At 35.2% G+C, this 18839-nt stretch overlaps 1 protein-coding gene and 1 non-coding gene across 11 annotated transcripts in view; one reads left to right on the top strand and one right to left on the bottom strand.

Moving 5' to 3' along the window:
- The window catches only part of CEP192 (centrosomal protein 192), a 114769-nt gene that overhangs the window by 26288 nt on the left and 69642 nt on the right, over positions 1-18839 (top strand). For 9 of the 10 annotated variants that reach the window (XR_011420930.1, XR_011420929.1, XR_011420928.1 and 6 more), the window contains 6 exons: positions 3024-3384; positions 3814-3957; positions 9234-9298; positions 9871-10080; positions 12154-12280; positions 13387-13508. Coding sequence is in view for 6 of the 10 variants with exons in the window: in XM_023647476.2 (XP_023503244.2) it covers positions 3024-3384; positions 3814-3957; positions 9234-9298; positions 9871-10080; positions 12154-12280; positions 13387-13508 (1029 nt within the window). In the remaining 4 variants the exon portion in view is untranslated. The remainder of the gene's footprint in view (positions 1-3023; positions 3385-3813; positions 3958-9233; positions 9299-9870; positions 10081-12153; positions 12281-13386; positions 13509-18839) is intronic. The other variant, XM_070220657.1, reaches the window with a different exon arrangement.
- Positions 874-944, bottom strand: LOC111774863 (small nucleolar RNA MBII-202). The gene has a single exon (XR_002810164.1). It is a non-coding gene; the product is annotated as a small nucleolar RNA MBII-202 (small nucleolar RNA).

The raw sequence follows: 18839 nt of genomic DNA, 5'->3' as shown, positions 1-18839 counted from the left end.
CTCCACATCCATGCATATGTGTGTAATACATTACTTAGTGTTAGTTTTGAACTTTATACCAAGGTCATTATCTTATAGATAATCTTCTGTGACTGGCTTGTTTCACTCAGTGCTACTAAGATTATCCATATTGTTGCATGTAACTATAGTCCTTTTTTCCTTAATGTATCATACTCCGTTGTGGCTGTTGCCTTTTCCTTTATTTCTAGATAGTATGTAATTCTATCCTAGATAGTATGTAATTCTATCTAACCCTTTTTGTTTCCTCGTGGAGTCAATGAATGGTATTTAGTAGTTTATTTCTTTTTTTCCCTAAAGATTGGCACCTGAGCTAACAACTGTTGCCAATCTTCTTTTTTTTTTTAAAGATTGGCACCTGAGCTAACAACTGTTGCCAATCTTTTTTTTCTTTCTGATTTTTCTCCCCAAATCTCCCCAATACATAGTTGTATATTTTAGTGGTGGGTCCTTCTGGTTCTGGCACATGGGATGCTGCCTCAACATGGCCTGATGAGTGGTGCCATGTCCGCGTCCAGGATCCGAACCAGCGAAACCCCGGGCCGACACAGCAGAGCGTGCGAACTTAACCACTTGGCCACGGGGCCGGCCCCTAGTAGTTTATTTCTAATTTCCAAGTATTTATGACTTTTTTTGTTAATTACTCTTTTATATACCACATAATATTTGTCATTTTAACCATTCGTAAGTATACAATTCCGTGCATTAAATACATTCACAGTGCTGTGTAATCGTCACTAGAATCTATACCCAAAACTTTTTCATATTTCCCAACAAAAATTGTACCCAGTAAACAATAACTTCCCTTTCCCCTCAAGACCTTGATAACTTCCCATAGACAGAAGCTTTGCCACCATTGACTCCTCAGCCAAGCACGTAAAGGGGTCTTCATCAAAGCGTAACAGTGATTCCGGAGACTGTCATCACCTGACTGCATTCTTTATTCAAGATTGTTTTAAGTCCCTTTACTGAGGAGAGAGCTAACTTCTCACATTCTGGTTCTTTTTAATCTTTGCTAGTATCATATGTGAAAAATAATTATCTAGTTTTAAGTGGCATTTGTCTCCTTTGTCTTTTTTTTTTTTTGAGGAAGATTAGCCCTGAGCTAACTGCTGCGAATCCTTCTCTTTTTGCTGAGGAAGACTGGCCCTGAGCTAACATCCGTGCCCATCTTCCTCTGCTATATGTGGGACGCCTACCACAGCATGGCTTGCCAAGTGGTGCCGTGTCTGCACCCGGGATTTGAACCAGCGAACCCTGGGCCACCAAAGTGGAACGTGTGCACTTAACTGCTGCTCCACCGGGCTAGCTCCTCCTTTGTCTTTTTTTTTAAATCAGGCTATTCATATTTTAACTATTGTTTTTATAACCTTCTATGTTAAGGTGATATTTTGATCCTTATGCATTTTATTTATTTATTTAATTTTTTGGCTCAAACAAATTTATTTTCTCACAGTTCTGGAGAAATCCAAGATCAAGGCTTTCTCAGGGTTGGCTTCTCCTTAGGCTTCTCTCCTTGGCTTGTAGATGGCTGTCTTCCTCCTGTGTCTTCACATGGTCTTCCCTCTGCTCATTCTTATGTGTTTTAGGTTTTAGTGTTTGTATTAGTTTCTTAGGGCTGCTGGGACAAATTACCAAAATTTTGCTAGCTTAAAACAACAGAAATTCGTTCTCACAGTTCTAGAGGCCAAAAGTCTGAGATCAAGGTGTGGGAAGGGCTAAGCTCCCTCCAAAGGCTCCTTCCCAGCCTCTTCCCGCTTCTCGTGGCTCCTGGTGTTCCTTCGCTATGGCAGCATCACTCAGTATCTGCCTTCCTCTTCACATGGCCTTTCCCTCTCTGTCTCTGTGCCCCTCTGAGCCCTTCCTCTCTCTTCTCTTATACGGACACTACTCACTGGGTTTAAGGCCCATCTTAAATCCAAGATGATCTCATCTCAAAATCCTTCACTTAATTACATCCACAAAGACCCTGTTTCTAAAGAAGGTCACACTTTATAGGTACCTGGGGTTAAGACTCGGACATATCTCTCTTTGGGAGACACAATTTAACCCACCAGAATATTACACTTAGAAGATGTTATCTGCTGAAGAATATAAAACTATCCATCCGTGTTTTCTTCTAGTACTTGTACATCTAAATCTTTAAGACATCTGGAATTTATTTTGATATAAGGTAGAGATGTAAGTTTAATTTTTCTATAAGACTGTTGGAAAATCAACCAGTTAATAAATGGTGACACTAGGATTTAAACCTATGACTTTATTTCAAAGTCAGCATCTTTTCTTTTATATAGAACTACCTCCTTTTAGTGTTTTAACTTTAAAGAACTTTGCCCATGAGGCTCTTTTTGTCATCCTACATCTTACAACAGAAAAGACTGCTGTTATAGGCTTTATTGGCACTTGAGGTAATGGTGATAGCTGAATGTCTGCAAAGGGTAATGTAGGCACTTGAGCCTTCCTTTTCAGCAGTTGTTATTCTAGGAAAGAAAGAAGTGCCATTTGGGAAAGTATGTTGGAGGGCATGGTTTTAAGGCTTAATTTGCCATGTCAGATGCAATTGTTATTGGACTTCTCAGGGCCATTTGTAGTACTTGTTGTTTCTTTCAAAAGATATTAATATCTGTATTTTCAAGGGCTGTTATTTATATTTTATAAGGCTGGTCACAGTAATGGGCTTACCATCCTTGTAGAGACTTCTAGTGGTAATTATAAAAGTTACACTGACATTTCTAACATCCTTTAAGGTGATGAACATGTTGGACCCACTTTTGGTATCTGAATCTCTTGGTATATATTTGTGATGATTACATTATTGAATTTTGATTTTGGTAAATTGCTTAACATTGGTTCATATATATTCTAGAAGACTGTAGTAAATACTGTATAATCTGTTCCTTTATATAATAAACATTTTATGGCAGCTACATAATTTTTTCCCATAAAATTTAGGAATGAGTTATGAAAAACAAAACTTACTGCTGCTCTGTTGTTTATTTTTAAAGGAAAGTGCAAGAGAAGAAATTCTGGTGAAGACTGTCAGGGCTACTAATGAAAAAGTTAACCCTGTTTATTTTCATGACATAAATGCCAGTAAAGGTGATTTTGACTCAACAGACCGTTTAAAGCTGGAGGCAGGGTCTCCTCATCAAAATAAGCGTTTGGCATCAGATTCAGAAACAGTTTTGCCTGTGGATAGCTGTTTAGACACTGAGACTCCTAAAGTGTCCATTCAAAAAACTGTGGACATAGCAGCTTTGAAGCCTGTTAGTGACAATGGAATTAATTCCACTGATATTCTCCGCTCACCAACTAGTGAAAGGCGAACATGTGAATGTAACAAGTCTATTGAGAAGAGTAAAGATCGTAAGTGGGCTTTTTTTTTTTAATAAAAGTAAAGAAGTATATAAAATGTTTATATGTTGGGAATAGAATATATTTCCAAGTGGAACTTGCCTAAGTTTTCATATTAAAATATTTAAGTGTTTTATGAATGAAAAAAATGGTATCTTTATTTATAGATCTAGTGGACGTGTACCTTTCTAAGTCTTAGTCTTCTTTTCCTTTCTCCCTCATTCTCCATTATAGACTTTTACTGTGATTAAGGCTGGCTTGTCCACCATCACAGAGGTACTTTTCTTTTGGGGAAATGGATTTCCTTTTTCTAACTGGGTTTGGGCAGATTTCAGTACTATTGATAACTAAAATAAGTCAAGTAAATAAAATTATTTAAGAATATTATGTCATTTTATTTGTTGTATGTGTTATTAGATATTTTGGAATTTTATTTTTTAGAAATGGATCTACCACAGAGTGTGGTCTATCAAAATGAAGAGGGCAGATGGGTCACTGACCTTGCCTATTATACATCTTTTAATAAAGAACAAGATATAAACATGTCTCTAACTGATGAGATGGGTGAAGACTTCAGATCTGGTTGTAAGTATATTGATAACCACTTTATTGTACTATTTTCACTGTTTCTGATGATCTTCTGAGATTACTCTGTGTATGTTGGTTGGCCACATCAAATCCCTTCTGGAATATATAATACTTAGGCTCTTCACTTGTTTTTTATAGGAACAAAAGCTTGAGTTAGTTAGTGCTAATCATTGCAGAATGAGCTGAGCCTTTTCCTTAAGTAAGGACACCGAGTCAGACCAGCACTCTTTTACTTCAGTTTAGAACCTTCATATTGTAGAGTTGGAAGACCCCTTAAGGGTTTTTACTTTGTCACTTTTAAAATTCTATCTTGAACAAAAGAAGTATTCTGATAAATGAGCAGTTACAAAAGCCAGTCAATTTTGGAGTAAAAGCTAAGAAATGTAGAAATGATGGGAGAAAAGTGATGAAAAAGATGAATGAAATCTCCAAGGATATGAGTGTTAGGAACATCAGTTAGGTTTGTTGATTTGCAGAATGTACGATGGTGAAAGGATAAACCGGGTTAGGTTGCAGAAGGCATGACATTTTGAGTTGCTGTGCTCTGAAGCCTCCGGTACCTAAGTGCCTCTAAACCCGGGATGAGGAAAAGCGTCCAGTGGCCTGTCAAGCCATCTTATTTTTAATAGGCTCAGAAGGTGTCAGAGGAAGCACTTATTCTACTTGCTGCTTGTACTAAGGCCTCCTAAATGTCTAATGATGTGGAAGTACAGAGATAAATAAGGCATTTTTCCAGCCCTTAAGAAACTGTCCATCAGACAAGAATACAAAACAACCATCAGGATTATAAGACACACTAACCAAATGCTTTTGGAATTTAGGGGAAAGAGAATTTTTGCATGAGTGGATAGCAGAGGATTTCACGTAAGAGGTGGATTTTGAGGTAGAGTTTTAACAGGTAAATATTTGGGGGTGTGAGAAATTCCAAAGGACTGGAAAACCAACGAACAAGAATGAGAAAGCATGGGCATGTTTTGAGAATGGTAAATAGTCCAATGTGGCTGGTATTTATAGTAAGATATGGGAAGGGGAGAGTAATGCGAGATGAAGAAATGAAGCTGGAGAGGAACAATCGGGCCAGGGAGTGGGTAGAGCCTTGAGTACCATGCCAAAGAGGTTGAGGTTTGTTTGGTCAGCAATAGAAGACTTGCTTGTTCAACTTGCTTTGTGAGTCGTCTTCTGGCAGTGATCGTCAGTTGAATGGGAGGTTCCTTAGGATGTTGTAGGTGTCACAGTGAGAATGAAAAGAAAGTAGCTAATGAAAGACATGGAGATAAAATGGTTAGGATTTGATGACTGGATTTCAGGGGATATTAGAGAGGCAAGAAAACATTGAGGTTTGTAGTCTGAATTATTTGGGAAAATGGCAGTACCATTGACCAAGATGGAGAAAATCAGAAGAAATTGTAAAATTTTGGATGACTGTGATTTGAGGTGGGGATATTCAGTAGTAGAAAATATGAGTCAGAAATTGGAGGTTAAGTTACAGTTAGAACTTGATCAATGATAGCTTGATTTAGAAAGAACAAGAGGGTACAGACTGGACAGTGGATATTGACTTTTTCATTTAAAAAGTCAGTGGTCCTGGAATTCTCATGTGTTGCTGGTGGGAGTGTAAATTGATACAACCATTTTGGAAACGAGTTTGGCAGTATCTTGTGAAGGTGAACTTTAAGAACTTCATACTTTATGACCCAATAATTCTATACCTGAGTATATACCTAGTGTATAGAGTGTATATACTTACCCAAAGACATACACTAAAATGTTTATAGCAGCACTATGTGTATTAGCCCCAAACTAGAAACTCCCAAATTCCCATTAACAATGGAATGGATTGTGTTTGGACAATACATTGGAATGCTATGTAGCAGTAGGAATGAAGGATGTGTAGCTACTTGCAACAACATGGGTGAATTTCACAGATCTGTTAATGAAATAAGGCTGACTAAGAACACGTGCTATATAACTCTGTTTATATAGCATTACATAACGTATTTAAATTCTGTACAGTTCAAACATACCCTGCTCTGTGCAGTAAGAAGTAAAGACAGTGGTTACCCTTGGTTGGGCATATAGTGATGGGAAGGAAGCTCGAGGGGCATTTTGGGTGCTGGAGCATTCTGTTTCTTGATCTAGGGTGTTGATCTGGCTATACAAATGTGTTCAGATTGTGAAAATTCATTGAGTTGTACACTTATATACTTTTCATATGTATATTAAGTTTTGGTAAGAAGTTCGTAAAAATTAGTGATCAAACTGAGAAAAAAGAATTGTAATTCATATTACAGATTAAGGGCCCATTTCCCTAACATGTAAGTAGTTCTAATAAACAATAAGAAAGAGACCAACTACTCAGTATAGAATTGGGCAAAGTATGTAAACAGACAATTTATAGAAAAGGAAATAAAAATCTTTGTTAAATATACAGAAAAAGTTCATTCTTTCTTGTGGAACCACCCTGTGATACTATTTTTCGATTTCATTGTCAGTGATCCAAAAGTTTGATAATGAAACTGTGTTGGCAAGAGTATGAGGGAAACAGGTATTCTAGTACATTATAGGCACAGCCTCTAGTTATGGCAATATCGCGGCATCTAGCAAAATTACAAATGCAGGTGCCTTATAACCAAGCAGTTCTCCTGGGAATTTTTTCTTTAGATACACTTGCACAAATGGCATGTGATGCATGTGCGAGGTTATTACTTGCACATTATTTATAATAACAAAAAGTTGGAAGCAACATGGATGTACAAAATAGGAGACTGATCAAATAAGGTACATCCACACAGGGAAGTACCCTGTGGCCATAAAAAATGGTAAAGGAGCTCTTTAGATACTGATATGGAATGAGCACCAAAAGAAATTATTTAAAATCCAAGACATAGAAAAGCATATAAAATATTCTAACATTTGTGTAAAAAGGTGGAAGAGGGGAGCACACACATGTATTTATAAATACATCCAGTGGAGAGATTTTAAAAAAAAAGTGGACTACAGGAATCTCTAGCTGCTTGAACTCAAAAATCAAATAAATTCAAATAGTGAGGGGCTTTATGGGTACTTTATACATTGGTTGCTTCTGGAGATGTAGTGTGTGGGGTCAGAGGGAGACTTCTGTGTTGTATTCCTTTTTATGTCTTTTGGTTAAGTTCTTAAAACTCTTTATTGAAACATAATTTACATAATAGATCTTTTGAATTTTGAACTATGTGGGTGTATTATTATTAAAGGAAAAATGAAAATAGATAATGGAGGAATTTAATGAAACCATCCTTGTGGTTAGGGAAAGAATGACTAGCATGGGTGGTAAGGAAATGGGGAAAATGATTATGGAAAATTAAAAAGTTTAATGGAAGGAAAGAAAGGAGGATGAACTAGAGAAGAGAATTTCGAAAATGTAAGAAGAGATATTCAGAAGAAGAAGATTGGACTAAGGGCTTAATTTTATGCCATCAGTCATTTTAAATGAAAATTTATCTACTTAAACTTTACTCCGAAAATTTCCTTGAGATACTTTTCCCTCTTCCACATTTCTGCCTTCCCACTCTCTGATAGTTCCATGCATATGAGGTACCACATTATTTCTGCTTCTGGCCTAGGATTTAAACACTGAATGGGCTTTGGTGGGTGGAGTGGGAAAGTGGGACATAAGGACTGCTTCAAAATTTAACAACTAAAGCATTCAGGTGACATTTGAGAGGACTGTTGTTTAGATTTCGTAAAGAATTGGGCATAAATTCTTATAAAAAACTAAGTTCTGCTTTCTCAGAATTCATGACTGATTTCTGATGTGCATACAAGGTAACAATATAACTGTAGATTTTTCTTTAACTGAAGAATCTCTTAAGGTTCAGAGAAAAGGTACTTAGGAGTATAATAAATAGCATTTGGAGCTGTTTAATAATTTAAAAACCATATTTCGCTCATTGAAGTAAGTTTTTCTGGGTTACCTTGTTAGGGGCTGATTTCCTACTTCCCCTCTTTTGGCTGTTAGATTTGGTTGATGCTTTCACATTTTATGGCAGTGTCCTTACCTTGAGTCATGGACCCTATAGAGAATCTTGGAAAAATTTTTATGTGGAAGATATTTTGCATGTGATTTCAGGAGCTTCATGGTTCTCCTGATGCTCGTTCATAGAGTTCTAGGTTAAGAATGTGTTTATATAAAAAATGATGGATTCTCAAAGTAAAGAAGCAGCACTGTCCTAACAAGTAAGAATCCTGAGCTCTACTTTTCCAGACTTTAAATACTCTCCTGTATCTGTTCTCCTTTTGTCTCTCAAGATGTTGATGTTGGACTGTCAGGGTTTTAAAAAGGGTAGTTTGGATATGATTTGCCCCTGATGGACTAATGAGAGTTGGGGACATCTCTCTTGTTTGGGCCATGAGTGGATTGTCCCTTCTGGGTTGCTGTTCACTCTTCCCTTCTCTGCTGCTATCCTAAAGTACCAGGCAAAGGCCCAGCGTGGGCCGCAGACGGGCAGTCTAGAGTCTAATCTGCAGACTTTTCTGATTTAGCCAACATGTTTAAAATTCTTTTCAGTTCTGATGCCTTGAGCAGGATCATATGCTTTCTAGTTTGTCACTATCCCACCACTCCCTATTGTGTTACACCTGGCCACCTTTGCTCATTCACCCCTAGCTTCCCGGGCATTTTAGTTTATGGCCTTGGCTTAGACATTGAAAGTGTCTGAGCACATTCATTTCTGTAAGGTGGACTGAGTTCCTCGGTAGGAACTTGGAGGGCAGACGTTGGGTGACCACTTATCCCTGTTTGCCCAGGCTGTGGGGTTTGCTGGGATGTGGGACTTGTCCTTTGTAAAACTTGGACAGTCCTGAGCAAACAGGTGAGATTGGGCACCCCAGCAGCCATCTTCATGATGCGTTTGCAGCATGACTTGTCAGTCTGATAGTTCCAGATGAAACTCCATAGGTATGTATGGGCAAGTACCTTAACTCAGGTGTGCCAAATCTTCAAGGCTAAAATTAATCTGAATCTTTTAAAAATAAAAAGCTTACATTGTGAAGCCCCTTTAGTAAGTTAGGGCAAGTTAGTAGCTGATGAAATAAGTCACAGTAGGATGTTCATTACCAAAAGTTTGAGAACCACAGGCTTAATACAGATGCATCCTTCGTGTGATAGAAGCTTTCACATACTTTTTTCAATTTTATTTCTTTAGTATTTCATTTTGCTAACAAGGAAAGTTTTATTTATATGCTAGTATTTAATTAGGCATTAGTATAATTATACACACTTATTCTTTTTTAAGCTGATGCATTGAATTTGATTGCACAAGATGAAGAAGAATTTAATAAGGAGCATCAATTTATGCAGGTTTGTATTTTATTGGCATTAAGGAAAGTTTAAAATTTTTTCTGAATTAATTTAAATGTAGGCAAAATGGTCATTTCTGAATAGATCTAGAGTTTATAGTATAGAATATTCTTATTCTTCTCGTGTTTAGACAATTTGTGCTTTTTCTTTCATAATCTAAATTATTAATTGAAAAATAACTGGCACACTGAAATAATGTTTAATTCACTTAAAATTGCCTTAATAGGCTTCAAAGATAGTTTCATAGTTTTTAACCATGTTTTAAAATGAGGTAATGCTATTTATTTTTATTGAAGATGCGCTCTTTTCTAAAGATTTGTATTGATGACAATCAGGGTTTCATTAAGCAATATATTAAAATAATGCATATTCTAACTCAAGTATTAAAAAATGAATTTCTCTTCTTCTGGACTTCATTACCTTTATTAGCTGCTTAAGCTTGAATTCATTCAAGTTTTAAAACAATTAAAATATTTAGGTTTTCTTAGTTACATTTGTTTATTTTTGCATATTAGAAGAACAGAAAGAGGGCTCGCTGGGGAAATAAAATGAAACAATAACTTTTTTCCTAGGAAGAAAATATAGATGCCCGGAACACTTCAGTTGCACTAGGGGATACGTCCTGGGGGACTTCAATTAATTACAATTTCTTGAGGAAATCACTTAGCACATCAGATTTGGACAAAGATGATGCCAGTTATTTACGCCTGTCTTTAGGAGAGTTCTTTGCTCAAAGGTCTGAAGCTCTTGGTTGCCTTGGTGGTGGTTACAATGTGAAAAGAGTAAGTATGATATGTGTTATAAGTGGTTAAATTCACCAGCCTTTATATTTTGAATATTATTATGGTATAGCTAGAGCATAGGATCTTTAAAGCAGAGACAGAATAGAGACATGATAGAATAGTGGTAAGAAGCTTAGGTTTTGTAGTTGGTCAGACCCTGACTCCAGTCCTAGCTCTGCCTTTTAACTAGTTCTATGACACAGAACAATTTATTCAACTTTTCTATGCCTTAATTTTCCAATTTCTAAAATGGAATGCTATTTTATAGGGTTTTGTAAAAATTAAATGTGATGGTGCATGTAAAACATTTAGCACCGAACCTAACATGCAGTAAGTATTCAATACCTGTCAGTTGCCACTGGTATTGTTCTATCATTGGTTGATGGGACGAATTGAAAGATTCACATTTTTAACCTCTAGTCTAAAAACATGTTTTGAAATATAGGAGTGTTTTTGTTTAATAAGATGTGATACATGTAGAAATTTTAAAAATGCAAGCAATAGTGATCAGTTCTATGAGGAATGAGTGAGTAGAAGGAGCTGCTTTAGCTGTGGTGCTCAGGGTGACATCTGAGGAGATGGCATTGAACTGGGACCTAAATGATGAGAAGGAGGCAGCTACCCGAGGATCTGGAGGAAGAGTGTTCCCAGCAAAGGGAGACCATATATGTGAAGGCCTGGTAGTAGGAACTTGAATGGCATATTGGAGGAAAAGAAAGCAGGCAAATAGAGCTAATGTGAGTAGGGACGGGGAGCGAAGATAGTATGGATTAAATAGTAGAAATAGACAAGAGCCAGATCATGAGGGGTCCTTGTAGGACTTGGGTTCATCTCTAATGAACTGGGAAGAAGTGCTTGGAGGGAGGCAGCAGCTTTGTTTTGGTGTCCAGGCCCATCTCCAGGTGTGACAGGATGCCACCATGTATGTCAGGAGCTTGCATGGAGAAAGGCAGTGAAGCAGGCAGAGACTTTAGTACACGGGAAGAGATACAATGAAAGTTGGGATCTAGGATGATAATATGGAAACAGCAAAACTCAAGGATTCAAGATTTCTTTTGGAGGTAGAGTCAAAGGACTTGTTGATAAATTCCATTTAGGGTGTTAAGGTTATTGGAGGGAAGTTTATTAAAACTGAATTTCACTAGGAGTATAATTTAAAATAATGGCTATGGTGTTAGAACTCACAGTTAATTTACAGAACTTAAATTTGAAACTGAATTGTGGGTCCCATCTGTGCAATGAATTAAAAAATGAAAATAAATACTTTAGAGAGGCAGATTTTTCTGCCTGGATCTATTGGGATTTTTGACATTATGAGAGAAGTTGAAGAGTAACTGAATTCCTTACTAAACAAATGAACAAAGCACTAGATCATGGAAAAATAGGTCTATCATTTGGAATTTCTATTTTGGTATTAGTTATGAAATGTTACTTACCTTCAAGTTGCTGGATCAAGGGAAGAAATTCCCAAGTGAAGATCAATTGAAAATTGAGTGCGTTTAACAAATTCACATTTTGTGTCTATCATGTGAAAGATCTATAAGAAAGACAAATGGGAATTCCCTGCCCTTTAGCAGGGTCCTTGAACATAAATCTTTCAAAAACTTTCATCCAGGCCAGTAGGAACATACCTAATCTTAATACAGATTTTCAAGGATGTTTTTATTTTATGGAATAAAATACCCTTATACTGTAAGTTCCAGGAAGGCAGGAAATTTTATCTTTTTTCTCACTGATATGTCACTAATGATAATTCACAGTGCCTGGCATACAGTAAGAGCTCAATAATAATTACTAAAGGAAAAAAGTGTCATTTCTGGGTGGTTTTAATTTGGATTCCTTAGTAAGGGCAACAAGACAATATTAGTTCTGATGATTAAATATAGCTAGCAATAAGGAACTTAAAGGTTCTATCTGGACTTTTAAAGTTCGTCTTCAGTAATTTAAGTTTAAATGGAAAGGACAGAATTATTTTGTTGAAGTCATTTAGCTAAGTTACTAGTATTAAGATAAAGTAGAATTTCCCAAAGCTGTTGAATACGAAAGGAAATAATTCACATGTTTATTTTGTAGCCATCATTTGGTTATTTTATTAGATCACCAGAGAAGAGAGAACCTGTTGCTTTAATAAGAAAATCTGATTTATCAAGAAGTAATTTGGAAAAAGAAATGGCCCATCTTAACCATGGTCTATTGTCAGGTAATGGATTAAAGGACGGAGATTTTGGTAACCTTTTTTTTTTTAACCTGTAAATTAGTGGTTGTGAGATCATGTTCTTTATGAATGAAAATGTGTATACCACTTTGAATTTCTTCAGTATTAGTTACAGATTTGGTTCTTATATAACCCCAAATTGCCTTTTCAATCTAAAGTGGGAACAAGTCAGCTGAAATCCACCTAAATCCTTTTGTAAAAACCAAAATAAATGAAATGTAACTTGTTCAAATGGGCTAGTTAACTTTGGCCTATCAAACTACTGAGTTAATGCATTATAGCTATTATATTTATTATTTAGGCAGACTTTTAGTTAAAGAAGTCTTTTAAGATTTGGACTATGATGGTCTAAATATGATAAGTATCTATGCTAGCTATTTAAAATCAAACAACATACAACTATAGGACAGCTACTTTTTGCTAGTACAATGTCTGGTGCTACATATCATATAAAATTAGTCGTGCGTCACTTGATAGGGATACATTCTGAGAAATGCATCATTAGGCGATTTCATCATTGTGCAAACATGTAGAGTGTAGTTACACAATCCTAAATGGTGTAGCCTACTACACACTAAGATTATGGTACTAATCTTATGGGAACCCTGTTGTATATACCGTCTTCAGTTGACCAAAATGTCATTATGTGGTGCACAACTGTATACCAGATATGCTCCAGTGCTTATTAATGCTCCTGTATTCCAATAGAGGAGTTGGGATCAAGAGACTGAATATACAATTGGTTGATTTTTCTATTATTGTAAAGAAGTACTCATTTTTAAATTCAATTTATTGTGTATTTGTGAAATGTTTAAAGCTGAAAAATATTAAATGAGATTGTCAGTATTTGCAAGGGAGAGAGTAAAATCCAGTCTTCTTCAAAGTTTAGACTTTGTAGAGTTGAGCCAAATTAACAGTGCTATGGTCCTTTCTCCTAGGGACTGTACATTTAAACAATTTTGGTGAGGATGGCCGATATTTGGAGTACAAAGACTTCTTCCTTGGCAATTATGTTGAATGGTCCTTATCCCACAGATTGTTTCTGTGAGATACTGTATAGATGTAAGTTGAATATTGTATATTTCCTACAGGAGATTTAAAGGCACAGCTACTAAGTGAAGAATCAGTTACACTTCAGGCTGAAGAACTGGAGAGTATTTCACAAGTGGATGATAATGATGTGACATTAACCGCCAATAAAGGCAAAACAGAGGTATCTTAAGCTTTTCCTGAAGGAAAGCTAAAACCATGTTGTCGTAGTTCTTGTATAAGATCAAGATAAGGTGACATGAAAAATATATGCAGTATAACATGGTTGGGTTTTTCTTGGATTCAATTTTGTTACAAGTGTTCTTTAAATTTTTAAAAACGTTTTTATCAATATATAGTAAACATACAAAAGAGTTTATAAAACAAACTTAGAGTCAGTGAGTTATCACAACTTAATACACCTGTATACACCCTAGTTCAAGAAAGAGCATTGGCAACAGCCTAGAAGCCATTTTTTTGCCCCTCCTGAATGCTACTCCTTCCTCTCTGACCTCTAACACTATTAATTTAGCCTGTTGTTGAACATTATGTCCAAGAAGTCATGTAGCATGTATTCTTTTTTGTTTGATTTTTTCACTTCTGTTTGCTAGATGCAACTATGTTAAGTATAATAGAAGCCTATTTTCATTATTATATAGACTTCTCTTCTGTGAGTATTCTGCAGTTGCTATATCCATTCTACTGTTGATGGACATTTGGGATCTCTCTTGTGTCTGTCTTGTGTCAATGTAAAACTTAAAATATTGCAGCTTTATAGTAGGTCTTGACATCTAGTAGAGGAAGTCTCCCCTCTTATCTTTCTTTAAGAGTATCTTGGCTAGTCTCGGTTCTTTGCATTTCCATATGTGTGTTAAAATCAGATTGTCACCTTCCTCAAACTAAGCAACCAGCAACCCTGTTGGGCTTTTAAATGGGATTGCATTTAATCTATAGAACGGTAAAATTGACATCTTTATAACATTGAATCTTCTAATCCATGAAAATTATCCATTCTTCCATTTAGGTTTTAATTTCTCTCTGTATTTTATGATTTTTTTGTGCAGAGATTTTTGCATATCTTTTCTTAGATTTCTTCCTAAGTCTTTGAAATGGTATTTTAATATTATCTTTCTCAACTTCATTTTCCCTTTGTTGTGGCTAAACAGAAATACGTTTTTTTATATACTCACTTTATATCCAACCACCATGTTAAATTTACAATTAACTCTAACAATTATCTGTAGATTCTTTGGAGTTTTCTGTATATGCAGTTATTATCATCTGAGAATAACAGTAGTTTTGTTCCTTTCTAATTTTTATACCTTGATTTCCTTCTCTGGCCTTACTTCATGGCATCTTACAACAGTGTTGAATAGAAGTGATAATGCCCGGTTTCTCTCAGCGGGAAAGCTTTTCAGTATTTTATCTTTAAATTTGGTAAATGCTGTGGGTTTTTATTTATCATCAGATTTAAAAAATTCCCTTTTAATTTTTGTTTGCTACTTTTGTTTTTAACTTGTAAGGAGATTGAATCTTGTCAAATGCTTTTTCGCATTTATCAAGGTAAACATGAGCTTTCTCTTCTTTTGGTAATGTGGTGAATTACATTAAATGGTTTTTGAATATTAAACCATTCTTCTATGCTTGGAATAAACCTCACTCGGGTCATGATACATTATCCCTTTTGTAGATCATTTGATTTGGTTTGCTAATAGTTTATTTAGAATTTTGCACTTGTATTCGTGAGTGCCCCTTAGAATGTTGTTGCTTGGTTTTGATATCAAGGTTTTGCTGGTCTCTTTTTTTCGATTTTCCGGAAGAGTTTTTCTAAGATTAGTACTATTTTCTTTAGGTTTTGGTAGAATACATTGGTGAAATCATCTGAGTCTGGAATTTTCTTTATCTAATACTTTTTAATTGCAGATTCAATTTCTTTAATAGTTATAGGACTAATCTGATGTTTAAAATTTTTTGTGTCAGTTTTAGTAAATTGTAGTTTTCTAGGAATTGTAATCTTTCACCTAAACTTGATAATATGTCACAGTAATGTTGACCATAATATCCTTTTTTGATTGTTTAATATGTTAGGCTCTTAAGGGATGTCTTCTTTGTTATTTCTAATATTGGTTATTTTGCCTCTCTCTTTTTCTTGGTGATTCTTAGAAGGTATTTCTCAGTTTTATTAATTTATCAATTTTATTTCTGTTATCTATTTCATATTTTTTGGCCTTCGTTTCCTTCCTTCAACTGTCTGTGAATTTAATTTGTTATTTGTCTAACTTCTTGGGATGAATGCTTAGCTTAATTTTTCTGCCTTTCTGCTTTTCTTATATAAGCATCTGATGGTATAAATTTGCCTGAAAGCAGAGATTTTCTTGCGTCCTTTCCTGGTTTTTTTCATCCTATGTTTTGATATGTCATTTTTTCATTATCATTTCTTTCAGTGTATTTTCTTATTTCTCTGGCCCATTGGTTTTTGGAAATGTGTTGCTTAGTTTCCAAACATTTGAGGATTTTTCAAATTTTTAAATACTGATTTTAGGTTAGTTGCACTGTAGTCAGAGAAACTTCTGGTTTTAGTCTTTTGAAATTTGTTGAGACATGATATATATCATGGCTCAGCATTTGTTCAGTTTTTGCAAATATTTTCTGTGCACGTGAAAGGAATACCTAGTGTCTGATAGTTGGTTGCCCTCTTCTGTATATTTCATTAAGGTGAAATGTTTAAAATCATGATGATCAAACTGTATTCTTAAAATTGTTATGCTTGTTCTTTCAATTACTTAGTATTAAAATCTCACACCATGATTGTGGATTTGTCCATTAGTGTTATGAGTCTGTTGATATTTGCTTTAAAAATTTCAAGGCTATATTTTTAGGTATATACAAATTGGAATTGTTCTCTCTTTTTTTTGGTGAATTGAACCTTTTAACATTGTGCATAGCTCTCTTTGTCTGTAGTTAGGCTTTATGCCTTAAGTCCAGTCTGATGTTATCATAGTTAACGCCAGCCTTCTTTAGTTAGTGTTTTCATGTTATGTCTTCTTCTATTATTTTACTTTTAACTTTTCTATATCCTTACATATTAGATGTTTCTCCTATAAGAAGAGAGAGTTGGATTTTATTTTTCAACCAGTCTTACAGTCTTTCTTTCCATTTATATTTAATAGAATTACCAATATATGGGGGTTTGAATCTGCTCTCTTTACTCACTTTATGTTTGTTTCACCTAGACTGTGTTGTTTTTCTTTTTTGCATTCTTTTGGATTGGTTTAAGTATTTTATATTATTCTAATTTTCCCCCTCTATTAATTTGGTAATTATATATTCTTTTCATGTTATTTTAATGGTTAGTCAGGAAATTATAAGCTGTCGCCTTTGCTTACCAATGTTTAATGAAAGTGGGCGTTTTTTTTTGGTTTTTGCCTCTTACTTGACAGTACAAGGATCATCAAACATTCAGTTTACTCCACTCCAGTCTTGTAAGCTACTGTTGTTTTATATTTTAATTCTATCTCTATTTAAACTCCATAACACATTATGATGATGATGATGGTGATTTTTATTATTTCATCAGCCAATATACATCTCTGACCTTCCGTCTGAGATTAATTTTCTTTTACTTAAAGACTACCCTTACAGTTTCTTTTAGTCAGGATCTGCTGGTCATGAATTCTCTGTTTTTTGTTTCTCTAAAAATATCTTTATTTTACCTTCACTCTTGAAGTATATTTTTGTTTGGTATAGAATTCCAGGTTAGAAACAACTTTTAGCAATTTGAATATGTTATTTCAAATTGTTTTATTTTAAAAGTTTGCTGTCAATCTTCTTAACTTCATTAAAGATAATGTATCTTACTATTTCTGACTCCTTTAAAATTTTTTTCTTTGTTTGGTTTTTCTGCATTTTACTATGATGTGTTTAGGTGTCTGTTGTTTTATCCTGCTTGGGGTTTATAGGCCTTCTTAAATCTTGGATTGTTGACTTTCACAAGTTTTTAAAATTCTCAGCCAATATCTCTTCAAATGTAATTTTTGTTTCATTTTCTCTTCTCTTTTCTGCTGAGTTTAAAGTTTGTCAGATTTTCTCCGAGTATCTCTTTTTTTCTTTATGTTCTTTCTGTTCTGTTGTGTATTTTCCACACTTTCTCTTTCATGGTTCATTCTGGATATTTTCTTTGGGCTTCTCTTCCAAGTCTGAGTCTTTTTTCCGTTGAGTCCCATTTGTTGGTCAACTCATCCTTTGGGGTCTTAATTTGTTATTGTATTTTTCGATTATAGAATTTACATTTTGTTTTTCCTTTATAATTTCTAGTCCTCTGCTAGAGTTCTCAATAGTGTCTTTTATTTCCATAAATATGTTTTAGAAGTTTATGTTTTAGATTTTAGATTTAGGTGTGTTCTGGGTTCTGATGACTCCATTTTCTGTATCCCCCTGTGAGTCTGTTTCTCTGGGATTTTGGCCATATTATCTTGGAACATCAAGTGTTATTCGTTCATTGAGAGGTTTACTTTTACAAGAAAAGTTGTGGAAATAATTTGAGGCCATGGGAGATGTTATCTTCCAGACGAGATTTATATTTGCTTTTGACAGGGAAGAGGAACACAGCAATCTCACATAACTTTAATCCAGTTACTGGGATTGAGCTGATTGGAGCTGGGCCTCAACCTTATGAGGACCAGTTTAATTTTGGTTTACCTTTACTCCTAGGGTGTAACCCTTTGTGATCTTATCCTAAAGCATGGATATTTACCATGTTTACCCTCTGCCCTCTTGTATTGGTGAACTCTGAACTGAGTTTTTATACCCTTAACTCCCGTAAGAAGAGCTTTATTTGGCTTCTACTTGAAGTCTTATCAGCTGCCTCTTCTTTTATTTTTTCAGTTTTTATTGAGATCGTAATAGTTTTCAACCTTGTGAAATTTCAGTTGTACGTTATTGTTTGTCAGTCGTGTTGTAGGTGCACCACTTCACTCTTTGTGCCTACCCCCGCTTTTCTCTGGTAGCCACTAATCTGTTCTCTTTGTCTACATGTTTAACTTCCACATATGAGTGGAGTCACACAGAGATTGCCTTTCCCTATCTGGCTTATTTCACTTAACATAAGACCCTCAAGGTCCATCCATGTTGTTGTGAATGGGACAGTTTTATCCTTTTTTATGGCTGAGTAGTATTCCATTGTATAGACATACCATATATTCTGTATCAAATCATCAGTTGATGGGCACTTAGGTTGCTTCCACATCTTGGCTATTGTAAATAATGCTGCAATGAACATAGGAGTGCATGAGACTTTTGGAATTGCTGATTTCAAGTTCTTTGGGTAGATACCCAGTAGTGGAATGGCTGGGTCATATGGTATTTCTCTTTTTAATTTTTTGAGAAGTCTCCATACTGTTTTCCATAGTGGCTGTACCAGTTTGCATTCCCACCAGCAGTGCATGAGGGTTCCCTTTTCTCCACAACCTCTCCAACATTTGTTACTTTTTGTTTTGGTTATTTTTGCCATTCTAAT

This window comes from Equus caballus, chromosome 8 (assembly GCF_041296265.1).
Source record: "Equus caballus isolate H_3958 breed thoroughbred chromosome 8, TB-T2T, whole genome shotgun sequence".
Classification (NCBI taxonomy): Eukaryota; Metazoa; Chordata; class Mammalia; order Perissodactyla; family Equidae; genus Equus; species Equus caballus.
This window is presented reverse-complemented; position numbering and strand designations above follow the sequence as displayed.